This window comes from Octopus bimaculoides, chromosome 4 (assembly GCF_001194135.2).
Source record: "Octopus bimaculoides isolate UCB-OBI-ISO-001 chromosome 4, ASM119413v2, whole genome shotgun sequence".
NCBI lineage: Eukaryota > Metazoa > Mollusca > Cephalopoda > Octopoda > Octopodidae > Octopus > Octopus bimaculoides.
The window spans coordinates 43636362-43650622 of NC_068984.1; the positions used below are offsets into that span (position 1 = coordinate 43636362).

The 14261-nt window shown below is 33.9% G+C and overlaps 1 protein-coding gene across 11 annotated transcripts in view; it reads right to left on the reverse strand.

The window, feature by feature from the left end:
- The window catches only part of LOC106873997 (potassium voltage-gated channel protein Shaw), a 524001-nt gene that overhangs the window by 151904 nt on the left and 357836 nt on the right, over positions 1–14261 (reverse strand). For all 11 annotated transcript variants that reach the window (XM_014921547.2, XM_014921546.2, XM_014921542.2 and 8 more), the window contains one exon: positions 1449–2173. In XM_014921547.2, the coding sequence (XP_014777033.1) occupies positions 1449–1958 (510 nt within the window). In that variant the 5' untranslated portion in view covers positions 1959–2173. The remainder of the gene's footprint in view (positions 1–1448; positions 2174–14261) is intronic.

Here is a 14261-nt window from a genome sequence, read left to right on the forward strand (position 1 = left end):
ATATATAAATGCCTTTATATACACACGTATACATTTGTGTGTATATATTTTCCTATTGGCACACATACACACATACACGCATATATACATATAAATCTCTAAGTACATACATGTGTGCGTGTGTGCGTATGTGTGTGTATGTGTGTGTGTGTGTGTGTGTGTGTGTGTGTGTGTGTGTGTGTGTGTGTAAAAGATGTTTTACTCGATGTAGAGTAAATGAATGCCAAATAATGTATTTTTATTGTACGTCATGTTTCGAATTTTTCTGGGCAGTTACTGTGAAATCTTGTAAAATACAGATTAATCTAAGATATTTAAGCATATAGCTACATTTAAAATAAGTAATTTCAAAAAAAAATATTGGTTTAAGTAAGTTTGGTATTTATGTAAGTGATAATAACTCTCAAGTTGTCGATCTTTCGAACTCTGTACATATAATATGGCGGACAAAGGGAATCAAATTGAATCTATTTCAAAAGGAAAGGCAAACATATAATCGAGAATGATTGGTAAACATCGTCAAAAATAGAAAATAAAGACACTAGACATAAAATTTAGTCGAATTATTGTAATGTTTAACGTTTTTATTTTTGATAATTAACCTGAACATTTTTACAGTTGACCATATGTAGGAAAAAATCTATCAAATCAACTTTTGTCTACAACAATGAGCACACATTCAGGTATGTGAGCGAGCAGAGAGAGAGAGAGAGAGAGAGAGAGAGAGAGAGAGAGAGAGAGAGAGAGAGAGAGAGAGAGAGAGAGAGAGTTATACTGACTGTGCACATACGCGCATTCACAAGTAATGACTTTCTTTCACTTTCAATCGGGCCACCTTATTACCTTTTGTTTGCCATATTATATGTACAGTGCACAAAAGACTGCCCTCAAGTTTACTAGGCTGTAAAACATATCCCATAAAACATGCCATCTTAATGTAAGGAGTTTTAAACCGGACAAAAAAAAAAATTATTATTAAAGTGATATACTGCAATAAAGAATTTATTCGTTTTACATATATCTTTAAATTTAGCTGATTAACAATTTATTCATTACTGGAAAATGATATATTTAATGTCCGCTGCTAAATATGATTGTATTTTATTTTACTATAAACTGTTAGCGAGAAATGTAAAAAAAACGTAATTTAGAATTTAGATATAGTACGATATTATGTGTGAATCCATTTGAAATTTGTTGAAACATGTTCGACAAAAGATAAACGTAGTTTTTTTCTTTTTTTAAGATTAAAATGATGATTAATAATGTATTTAACTTATCCAGTACTTTTTAACGAATATTATCACAGTTTTCATATCAAATTTAATCCTCAAGAATATAAGGCGATTTTTAAGGCAAATGCTGTTTACATTGATTATTAATTTTATAGCAATACTGGAATATTAAGTAGTAAATTGAAATCATGAGAAATAATGATTCACTCTTACCTTTGCAGGTGTAGAAGAATAGGGCTCGTCAAAGAGAGCCCAAATCTTGGGTTGAACTCTTTGCCAACAATTGAGATCTCCAGCCTTATACCTGTCCTCCAATCCGAATTTCTTCATTATGTCCTCCTCTGTAGGTTTATCTGTATCCAGGTCTAAACGGTCTAAAATAGTAAGTACGTCTTGTGTGTCTCTATGCTGTGTATAGGTCATCCAACAGCAGGGCTCGACTTGATTCGAGTCGAGCCCCCAAAATTCCAATTCCTCTTCAAACAAGGGTCCACATACGTCAGTTGGATAATGTAGTTTTCCAGTACGGTAATAATTGAGGATTTGGGCGAAGACACCAGGATGCCTATCGAAAAAGTATTCATTAAGTACAGGATCATAGTTAGCTAAAGCTTCTGTAAGACGTGACAAGCGAGTGGCAGGGATTTTTTTAAGTGTCGCTTTGTATGTCTCGTGGCGAATGCCCCCGACATTGAGTATAACTCTATTGTCAGAATCAGACATATTGAATGAATATATCAAAATACCTAAAGAAGGCGCATTTTCAAATAATTATTAAACATTATAAAATTTGGGTACATCTTTAGAGCCCCATTTTTAGATTTGAGAGAAAAGTGAAAGCTACTATGGATCCAATCAATTTGTATTTCATATTCTATCTAAATAATCAACGATCTGCATTTGTTCTGAGCAGTTATAAAAATACTATAGCGACGAACCTGCAAGAGAAAAAAAATGCATAAACATATGGGGGTAAGTAACAAATAATTCAAATGAATTAATTTCAAAATTCTGATGATGATGATTAATAACTAACAAAATGTACTTCATACTGCAAATGGATGAATGATAGAATTTTAGGTCGAATTATAATATTTATGGTTTAAATTAAAAAAAAAAAACAGTAACAACAAAACATACTTTATCTGTCGGAACAATTATTTTTACTGATGAATATCATCAGTAAGTTCAAAGTTGATTACTTGTTGTTTAAAATAAAATAAGGCCATTATCTTTTTCGGTTCTATAAAATAGTTATCATGGAAATGAAGAAATCTACAATAAGCTTCATGCGGGATTTAGGGAGAGATAGACAATTTGAGAGATGAGAAACAAAAAGGTAGGTGAAACAGATGGTTATATTTGAAAATTATGAAGAGCAGTCTGTCATCGGAGTAGTTATGGTAGAGAATGGAGACAGCTCAACAATGAACTAGAATTGATGCTTTTCATTGAGTGAGGATCTATTGATCAGAAATTGGCTGACTTCCCAATGCAATCTTGGATGCCAATTGTTGTTGTTGTTGTTTTTTTTCCCAGGTCAATTCATGATCAATCAAACGAATGATTTAAAAACATTAGCGGTGACCATCAGTTTTTTTTTTTTTACATATTTTCTGACTACATTATTCAGTGTGCAATTCCTACTTTAAGACGGTAGGGTTGGTTTTAAGAGAGATTTGGTTGCTATTTCTAACACATCGAACCTCCGCCTCATGACTGCTTCCTTAGAATGCCAGTGTTATAAGAAAATGAACAATGTGACAGAGCCATACGTCACTTATGTGTAACTGAGCCTTATGTAGAATCAACTGTTATTAGAGTATTACATGTTTGTGTGCTAATATGAAGTGCAACATTGATTTCAACATGATTTTCTAAAGGCGGATACCATTTGTAGGTCACGTAGAAAAGTAGGCCATCAGCAGATGTTGCTTTTTTGGAAGTCTTATTAATATAGGTAGGTAGTGTGTGTGCGCGCGCGCGGGCGTGAGACAGAAAGAGAGAGAGAGAGAAAGAGAGAGAGAGAGAGAGAGAGAGAGAGAGAGAGAGAGAGAGAGAGAGAGAGAGAGAGAGAGAAAGAGAGAGAGAGAGAGAGAGAGAAAGAGAGAGAGAGAAACTGGATCGAAGTAGTAGTGGGAGTGGATATATAATATTTAGAATTATGCAAAATATTTTTGAATCTATCATTCAATCCTTTAAAAAAAAAGAAAGAACAATTTCAAACAAATAAAAGCTGAAACAAATTACTAACTTGGTATTTATATAACTTCCGTTATTTTCTTCGCCAGTCTTATTAAACAATAATTTTAACATACGGGTTTGCAGTAATCAACACTTCTAAGTATACGATAATTATGTAGTAAAAGATAAATCTGGTTCTTTTTACAGTAAAACATAGAATGAAAAGTAAAAATACTAAATATACCGAAATACAATTTATATGTTTCCTATATATATATGTATTCTGAAGAATGATTCATGTGGGCATATGCCAAGTTCTTGAAAAAGAAAAAAAAACTGCATAGATATCGGCGTAGCCAGTTTATGGCTCGTTAGCCAACGTGAAGATCAGCTTAACCTTGCTGATCTGCTGAGAGACAGAAAGTTGTAGATACATAGAAAATACAGCTTAACATACAGAACAATGAGGTTGATATCCCATATTGGCGTTACTTTATCGACTATTAATAATTTTCTTTACTTCCAGTGCATCAGGCAAGGTAACTAATTTAGTATACCAAAAGTATATGTTTGAAACATATAATGAAACCCGGGTTATACTTTAAAATTTCGTCAAAATGGATGGAATATACTTTGGTATAACAAATATTTTAGGTTTTATGCCGTCTTCAATGTAAAGAGTAATCGTCAACCAAATACAAAATTTGGTGCAAGTTTTATGCAAATTTAGTGCTCGCTTGAAAAACTTTATCTCCTCACTTGCACCAATAATACCTTTTGGAATGAAAAGATCACAATATTTCATATTTCCAGTAAGTATGAAAGTGCATAAATAATTATTAGAAGGTATTACAGTATTGCCGTTGTGGAATTTTGTTCCATTCATATTGAAATTCTGAAGGAAAATCAATAGCACTGTATTATAAGCAAATTATGGAAATATAGAATATAAAGATTCCAAATCTAAACATTAAAACCGAAGAAACTAAAAATAAACAGAAAAACCAAGAGTTCTGCTATAAAACACAAAAAAATCGTGGTTATCAACTTTACTTTTCTTTTAAGAAGCATCTCTTTTTTTTATACACTTTATTGACATTGTTATGCTATGTCCATCAAATTTTAATAATCTCTCACATAACATAACCAAGACTACATCCCATAAGACCGCGGTTACTTCTTCAGAATACGATATTTCAAATTTATATAAATGATAAGGTTTTTACACTGAACAGATATGCCATACACCAGGGTTAGGATACTATCCGCATGAATGAGATAATACATTCACAATAACAATTATGGAATACAGAGAAAGAAACACCCTGATAGTTTTGCAACCAGTGGCATATCATTGTTCTTGCTGTCTGTCTCTTGTATGGATACGAAACAATCTATTCTTTCTTGATTCTAGTTACTGTTTACCGCCCTCAGCCTAAATTCTTGATCTGCAAATTTGATTTATCGCCCAGTTTAACATGATCCTTTAGTGCCTATAGCAAGCATTTGGACCGGCTTCCCTATCTAAGAATAATTCGATATCTTGATACGCTACTTCAAATATCTGCAATTCATGAATTGTGGCTTCTCCATAAATTTACTTCACCAATCTTGAAGTTCCTACACGAAAACGTCACGGACGTTGTCCATATTCCGGTGAATAAACCCCAAAGAAATCTTTTCTTTGTACATATTTTCTCTTTTCCGTCCTTCCTAGCTTGTCTTATCTTTCATGCATCGAATTAAAAACTGCTCAATCCTTCTACTCAGAACACTTGGATTATTTACATGGCTGCTATTTCACTACCACCAATCAAAACAATTCAAATATAAAAGTTAATCACATCGACCTTCAGTACCTACATCTCCCTATCGGGAGGAAGGAAGAAATAGAGTATGGATGTTGTTGCTTCTCTCCAGATAGAGGAATTAAAAAGAAAGACAGACGAATTTTAGAAAATATCGATCATAAATCCAAATTTATTTAATGTGGTGGTTTTATTTCTAAAACTCTTTGATATTAAGTTAGGTTGGATAGAATACGATCTGACTGATTTTTTTACAACACACTCACATTCAGACATGGGCACACACTTATACGCACAAATGATCTTATAAATCACTAATAAACTACGCTGTATAGATTTTAGTCAGCAATACAGACGCACACACATGCACGCACGCACACACAGGCATACACACACAGAGACATACACACACACAAACATACACACACACGCATGCATGCACACACATACATTTACATGCGCGCGCGCACGCATGTATATCGGCAAATGTAAACACTGTCTTTATATACACAACAGATTTTATATGCAATACAGTTTGAACCAATACAATCTAGAGATATATCTTGTAGTACATTAATAGAAATGATCTAATGTCTCCAAGAGCATTTAGCTTCAAAATGAACTACACCAGGTGAATACAATATACATCACCGTCACCATCACCACAGAACAGAATGTAAGTTTATCTTAGGCAATAATTACAGAAGATTTGAGACCAATTTTAAACAAGATGAATTAATGCGGAGAATTTTAAGTGTTTTGCTTCAGAAACATGTCAATAGGCTTGCGATGGATATGAAATAGCGAAGTGAGAACTAGAAGTCAAAGAACTTATGTATTCGACCATTTCAACGCCAACTAAAATTCATACACAATGAAGAATGTCTTCATTTCCTGTTAAAACGATTTACATGAACTACTGTCACTAATATTGGTCAGCATGTCGAAGTGGGATGATAGTCATGAAGAATAAGTGGTTAATTTTCAAGAAGAAAGAGAACCTTGTTATATGACCATTCAGATTTAAACGTGGCATGTGAGGAGATGCTCGTAAACTTTTCAATAGTATAACATTTTTTTCTTTTGCTCTGATGATAGCGGAGGTGGTGAAGTGATGTAAAAGTTCGCTAAAGATAGCTTTAAAAAAAGAGAAATTCTGACATTATACAGATGCACGTAAAACTAGAGATAAACAAACATGTACAGAGACATAGACTTGAGATCATTACACTTTAAACCGAGGGTAAAAACGAATAAAATAAGAGTGAAAGATGTATTTAAGCAAAAATAAAAATGTACATATACAAACAACTGTGAATCCTAACTGAAGTTCTCGTGCGGAAGCTAGATAATGTCAATAGAGTAAAAGTAACATTTCGGATGTGAAATATAAAAAAGAATCTACTGTTATTAATACTTAGTCTACATGTCGACTTCAAAACGCATTAGATCAACACAAGCAGCTGTGTGAGCAGTGATTAAGCATTTGTAAGAACTGTGAGTACGATATTAATAATTTCTAACATAGACAAGAAAATTAGAGAAAGGAGTTAGTCGATGAAATCGTCTCCCGCACGTGACTGGTACTTTATTTTATCGACCTCGAAAAGTTTATCTCGGTGGTATTTTAACTCATAAGTTAAAGAGCCATTATAAAATACAACAAAGCATTTTGTCCAACGCTCGCGACCTGGTTTTGAATTCTGCTTAAATATATTTCACTCCACGTAAATTGCTAATATCTTTGAGAAATGCATAACTATCCACAATATCTATCTTAAATTGAGAAATGACGAGCTTTTTGAAAGAAAAATGCTATGAAAATTAGCAGAAATAAACAGTTACTAAAAAGTATTTTTCTTTAATTATAGAATGATGTAAAGTAAACAGGTTGCCCCACAACCTCACCAAAAGACGAATCTCTGATCTTCGATTCCCGGTTCAAATCATTTCATTTCTCTTTATATGGTGTAGGCTGTCATTGCTCTTGGGGAAGGCAAACCTATCATAGCTTCTTATTGCCTTCCCCCTAGAAGTGCGAGGCCTCTCATTTAGGCAAAAAGAAGAAAAAAAATCAATCAATCATTAGAATCTGAAAATGAACAATCAAACAAACACTGTACAAAATAAATAAATAAACGAACATAAAACGGAATTTTAAATAATATAAATTTAATTGCTATGTTGTTTTCATAGGAAAACAAATTATAGCATGATTATAGTAATTGTGAATTATAAATTAGTGGCAGTTACTAATATTTATGCTTTGTTAAAGAACCAAAAAATAACGATAATCTTATTTACTGGTGAAGGTTATTATATCAGAGGTGCTAAACATCGATTGAATTGCAGGGACATAAAATAAAACAAAATAATTCAGTGAGAGCCTGTATAGTTAGATGAATAAATACATGGTACAAAATCATCACCTTTAACTAACTCCTGCAGAGTTACAGTAGTTGGGCTGAAAGCTGATCAGAATTAGAGGAAAGGTCGACAGTTCACATACTGTTAATGTTCCTGGTTATTGTCTGTGATGAAGATAACCTTTATGGATCGGCCCATTTACCAGTTAATAGACGTGTTCGTTTTTAACATTTACACATGAAATTTACCAGCCCTACAGACTAGTGAAACTGATGAGGTAAATGATCAGTTTTAAACACTTGTTACGTGACGTCTACAAAATAAAAAAAAATCGTGGGCTAAGTGAACTTTCAGATGGTTCAAGCTTTCAAGAAAGAAACCATTAGGGAAACTTTAGTGTAGGAATTCCGAATCATGGAAGAGCAGAGGTGACGAGAGAAGAAAAAACGGGTATAGGGAGGACATGGGTGGAGCAAGCAGTTGTGCAGGTAGCTAATTCGGAGAAGCCAAGCAAATTCAGAGAAGCCCATAGAAGAGGCAGATAAAGAAGAACCAGCGAGCCTGTGAACTAATGGTTATAGTGTATTAGATAAATTTCAACTCATTGTCGCTGTAAGTAATGAGTGCATTATGTAATTCTTTATCTCAATTATGAATTCAGATCTTTCTTTTCCTTTTGGACCTCGGCAAAGGTAGCAGGATGTTCTAGTATATACGCGCCACGTTCTGCTGACATAAGCTCAATCAATAGGAACTGAAATTTTGTAACAGCTTCTGCAATATGACGCGACGGAAAAGTGAGAGAAGAAAGACTTCTAGTTAAAGAATAATTAATTGGTATTAAAAGCAAATAAGATAACAAATTTCTAATTGGCTTCAGCTGAATTCTTTACGACCCATCCTTAAATTTTGACATCTCTCACGCACAATGTTTTCCCATTTTGACAGAACATATCCTTTTCCCTATTTTTGTCCCTTACAACACAACGTAACTTTAACAGAATTATAAGAAAACCAAGAAGGCATGTAATCGAAATTTAGAATTGGTACAAGTCCACTCATTTTTAAGGAAAGTATATTATATGAAGTCGATCTCAATTCTTAATTTGTACTTAATTTTCCTAACTATAGAAGAATAAAAAGGCAAAGTTTACTGCTGCGGGATTTGAAATAAGAACGTAGAAACTAAATACTGCAAAGCATTTTGCCCGAGGGCTCTAACGATTGTGTTACTCCACAGCTTAAACAGCATATATAACTGACATATATTAATGTCTGTAATGAGTTGTATGTGGCATCTAACACTTAATGTTTATTATCGTTACAATACTAATGGTCTGTCGAAAGTTAGAGTTAAGTACTACAACGATTATAAATTAAAAACTTTGAAGAATGACTGATATTTTGATAATTTGAAGCGATGACAGATTCATTTCGCTCCGACAAGATTAGTTCTCAGAACAACATAATATCAAGTTTATATCGCTATATCATAACTCTGCACCTTAATGGTCCTGTTTGATATATGCAGAAGTTTAAACACTATTAGCCTAGTGACCAATCAAAACGATAGAGTTTCTACTTATGTAAAATTTCAGCTGTTCGTATTTTATCAACAACACTTTGTTGTTATTTAGGGGTCATTTATATACATCTTAATTAGTTCACAGCGATGTGAAAAGATACCGAACAGTAGTTAGAAACAAGGGGAAGGAGTACTGTATAAATGACGAGAATTTCTATTGTCTTGCAGTGTTGGGTTAACGTCCTATGATAACTTGGAGACCGGTGCTTTGGCGATGTCTTCAAATGGTGACACTTTGATCAATTGGCTACAAGGCTGTTAGATATTATTGCTTTTAGACAGTATGATGGGTATACTGGAAATCATGCACATTGTATATATTTCTCTGAGGTTTGTTGATGAGCCATTTATTGAATTTTGTAAAATGTGAAGAGTAAAAAAACAAACGAAGCCGTTCAAGAAATATCTGTATTCTTTTTTTTTAACGTTGATACAAGGTTATATATTAATAAAAAGGGACTACAGTCGACTGAATCGACTTCGATACATCTATTATTTTATCTAAGCAAGATACATGATATTCAACGTCAATCTCGGTGGGATTTGAACTCAGAAACGTGAAGGGACAGAACTAAATACCACGGAGGCATTTCAGCGCACAACGCTCCCCAGTTTCGACTTTCCATTTATTATAAGTCATTAAATTATGTACCAGAATTATATTTGGAACCTTAAACATTAAATTTCTTTTAGATAGGCTTATGTGGATGTAGACATCGCTATTAAATGAAACTTTCACGTCGGTAGAAAGATTAAGCTTTTTTCCTTTCTTCGAGGATAAAATTCTTTAAAGCATGCTCTCAACTCATCAGATGATATAACATTCGGAATGACTGCCTGAGTTTACCTACAATCAGAAGAGAACAAAACTGTGGCAGCATTCATGATGTCAGTGTTACTTTGGGGATTTTGTCAGGTGCAATAGAGAGCTTCAAATGAATGCAAGTCTGAGTAACATTATGTTCTCTCCGTATAATGTCAGCTTGGTTTGCTTTAGAACCTCTGCCTACAAGTGTTCGTTATTAGTATTACACATGGAACTAACGTTAATAGTAGAACTAGCAGACTTGCAATATGTACATCATGCGAACTGAACTACAGCAAATCCAGATGAGACCACTGCAATAGCAATCTACTTGAGTGAACGAACGAGCTAATTAAATTGATCAAAAATGTATTAGCTGTTCCACCAAAATATCATAGAAAATTATTCCTCCTGAGTTAAATGTTACCAATTGCTTGATCATTGTTAAAACGTTTTGTGATTCATTTTGGTGGATTTTCCAATTGTTTAATAGCTCAACTAAGAGCTGCAGTTCTTATTGAATCTGGTAGTACATAGTTTTTAAGATCATTTCCAACTATAGATTGTACAGTATTTTTTTAATGACGATTTGTAGTTGGTTGTGCATGGCAAAGTTAAGCTATAGGTGTAGGATAATTTTTTACTCTTTTTCTGCACGATACTGTATGACTTTTGTCATGTTGATTTGGTGATTATGCCACTGCTGCTGTGAATTGCATGATGAAGAAGCTTAGGAAATTTTAGAAAAGTAGTTCATCATCTTTATTGAAAAACGTGAAACTGCAGCCTCTCCAACGGTACTGCTACAACCTGCATAAGCTCCAGAGACACAGCTTCTCTGGGAAGCAAGCAAATATTTTGACGTCCTAGAATGAGGTACATCTCTGACAGGAGCTGCCAGAAATTTATGTACACTACCAAACTTCTGCATCTAAAAGTCGAACCATTTTACAAACCTGTCTGTAAGCAAAAATGGTTCCTCAGTATAATCCGGAAAAAAAGACATGAGAAAATATATGTTGCTTACGTGTCAACATGTGTGGTTCAGGGACCGTAATTCTGGAATTTACTGTCCTAGATACTTTCCCGTTATGTCATTAGTGATGTGTGACGTGTATTCAGGTCAACATTATATAAGTTGTTTCACAAATTTAAATTAGTGATAGGTGCGTATATTGTCTACGTATAAGATAACAAGTTCATGAAAAAGCCTGTCTGTATATCTAAATATACGAATCAACATAATTTTGGATATCTGTTAGCCTCATGCTAGAGGCAGGTGTGGGAGTAGATCATGGTCATATATTCATATAGTTATGGTCATATATTCATATAGTTATGCTCAAAAAGTTAGAAACATTAGAAAGTTAAAGTGAATTATAAGAAACAGAAAATGAAAGAGCAAGGGAAAAAACTTGATGGTATCCTTCTTGTGGAAGGATTTCATTTATAGCAGAGCGGCTCTCTAAGATGGTGTATGATCCAGAAGTTGAGCTCTCCAAGTGATCAGAATGGATTTGTCCGCAAGTGAACCTCTCGTAAAGATTTCATTTCGAGAGTTAAGGCAGTCCCTGGAGATATTAAAGCAATGTAAAATTTGTGCTTTTTTTTTGTTAGATAGAGCAGGCGCTTAGTTTCGTTTATATAGGCTTTTGGTTCTTCTCATACTCTACTAGTTATTTCAGTCTTTCCTTCATGGCCTGCCAAATGTATTGGATGTCTGCTTGTCTGGATGCTTCAAACGCAATATATATATATATATATATATATATATATATATTGCTCTAAAATCTTCACTTCTTATATGTCATCATCCATGCGTATCTAAACTTTTTCCTTCACACACACATACGTACACACACAAACACACACACACATGCACACACACACACACACACACGCACACACACACACGCACACACACACACACACACACACACACACACACACACACACACAAACACATGTACGAAGAGAGAAAAGCAGAAGAGACGGCTAAATAATAACCGGCGTAAGGAATGTATTTATATGTTGTGTATACAAAAGATACAATGTAATTAAATCTCATCTTTACAGTTGTTTCGGATAATCGGTGACTGGTTGCTAAAACGATTTATATTATGCAATGACCTCGGAAAGCACTCCATAAATTTAATGAAAATTATAGCCTTTCAATCTCTTTTCGAAAATAGCATTAAAATAATTAACTTTTTAGCAGTCACTCTAATATTAAACTCAGGTTTATATTATTCCTGTCATAAACCTTATGAATCCGTACATCATATTAATATGCAATACAATCACCTTAGATCTGTTTTAAAGTGTCGTCATAATTATTTCCATTAGGATGTCTACCTTCTCTACTAACGTGGATATTTTCAACAATCATGTTCCCTAGTAAACCGAGCTCTCCTTGTGGCATTTCCGAGAAAAATTTCCTAATAAAGCCAAAAACGAAACTAGAAAGTATAACGGAGAATGTGAAGTGTACTATTAGCATTAATAACACAAACACTGTGGATAATACTTCTACTAGAGAAGGTAGCATAAACATTTGTAATAATAGCAATTGCATGCGTAGTGAGAATACCATTATGACAACAATAATCTTACATGTACCCCATATGAATAATAATAACAATAACAACAAACTAACAATAATAATATCGATCTTGACGCGACAAATAGTTTATCGCGAGTACCCTGCGATAAGAGAGGCTTAGAGCAACCTAATTCCCTGGCAACTTATACCCACCACCTCAAAGCTGAGAGTATTCTTTACTACATCTCTTGGTCATACCGTGCCTGTAATTTATATGCCATGAGTCCCTTGGAATAATAAGTGCGAATGAAGATTTCCTCCTTAATCGCTTCTCTGACGTAATTACCGCATGTCCTCATCATTATTACATTCTTTTTTCTTATTAGTATAAATCATTAAGTTCTGACCGAACTAGTTCAGTCTTTTTATTCTCTTCTTTAAGCCCTTGACTTTATTACACTTCTTCCTTAACCATCGTTAGTTATATTTCGCTACACTTAGAGATATTCTCATCGTCTGCACATTCCACTGGTGTTTTTCTAATTTTCTCTCTCTGTTACTAGTGCGTCGCCTTTCTCCTGCCTCACTTTTCTCCCTTTCGTATAACCGATTTTTACACTCGACGCGGCTGACATCCTTATCCTGTTAGCGTTTTGCAATTTCTTTTTTCTTCTTACCCATCCCCGGTCTACTATGATTTATGCACTTCTTTTGGAAATAGCCGACCCAACCTGATCTTTCTCACTCTTAATATTTATAGCTATCGAGTTTCCTTTTATCTTGCCTGCCTAGCCTCTTTATCACTCTTAATCTAATAGCCAATGTTTACTTCTAGTGTCGATAGCTGGCTTCTTACAGCTGATTCACACTCACCTACTCCACCCTTCCTCTTCTCGTCCTTCCCTATCATTATACATATCACAATAACCCCTCCTCTAATTTCTATCATTCTATTTTTATTGAAATTATATGTATTTATAAACAATACTCTCCCTCTCCCCTCTCTCTTTCTCTGCTAATCCATTTGCTCGTGTCTTCTGGTGAAGATATTGTGATTTGTTGCACAGAGTCTATAAAAATCCTTGCTAGTTGTTACATCTAAAATATTAATTCAATATTAGTCTTCATTGCATAATGTACTTGTTTTTAATATCCATTAACGATTATCCGAAACAGTTGTAAAGACACGGATTCTTCTACTTCCGGTGACTGTACCTCCTTTACGTTACCATTTTATTACCAATTCTTTCTATATATATATATATATGAATAGTTAATATATATATATATGTGTGTGTGTGTGTGTGCGTTCAAAAAGCGCATAATACAAATACAACTAAGCACAAACAAACAGGACAAAAGAAAAGATATACAGAAGAGAGCCAGATCCTCTTCAGTTATCGCCTTTATCCAAAGGATATATATATATATATATATATATATATATATATATATATGTGTGTGTGTGTGTGTGTGTGTGTGTATAAGCACACGCACACACATACACACACGTATACGCACATATATTACGTTAATTTCCAATTACAAACCTCAACATATATGTGTGTGTGTGTACGTGTGCGTGTGTATGTATGTATGTATGTATCTATCTATCTACACACACACATATACACACATACATGCTTACATACATGCATACATACATACGTACGTATATACATGCATACATACATATTTCCGATATATATATATATATATATATATATATATATAT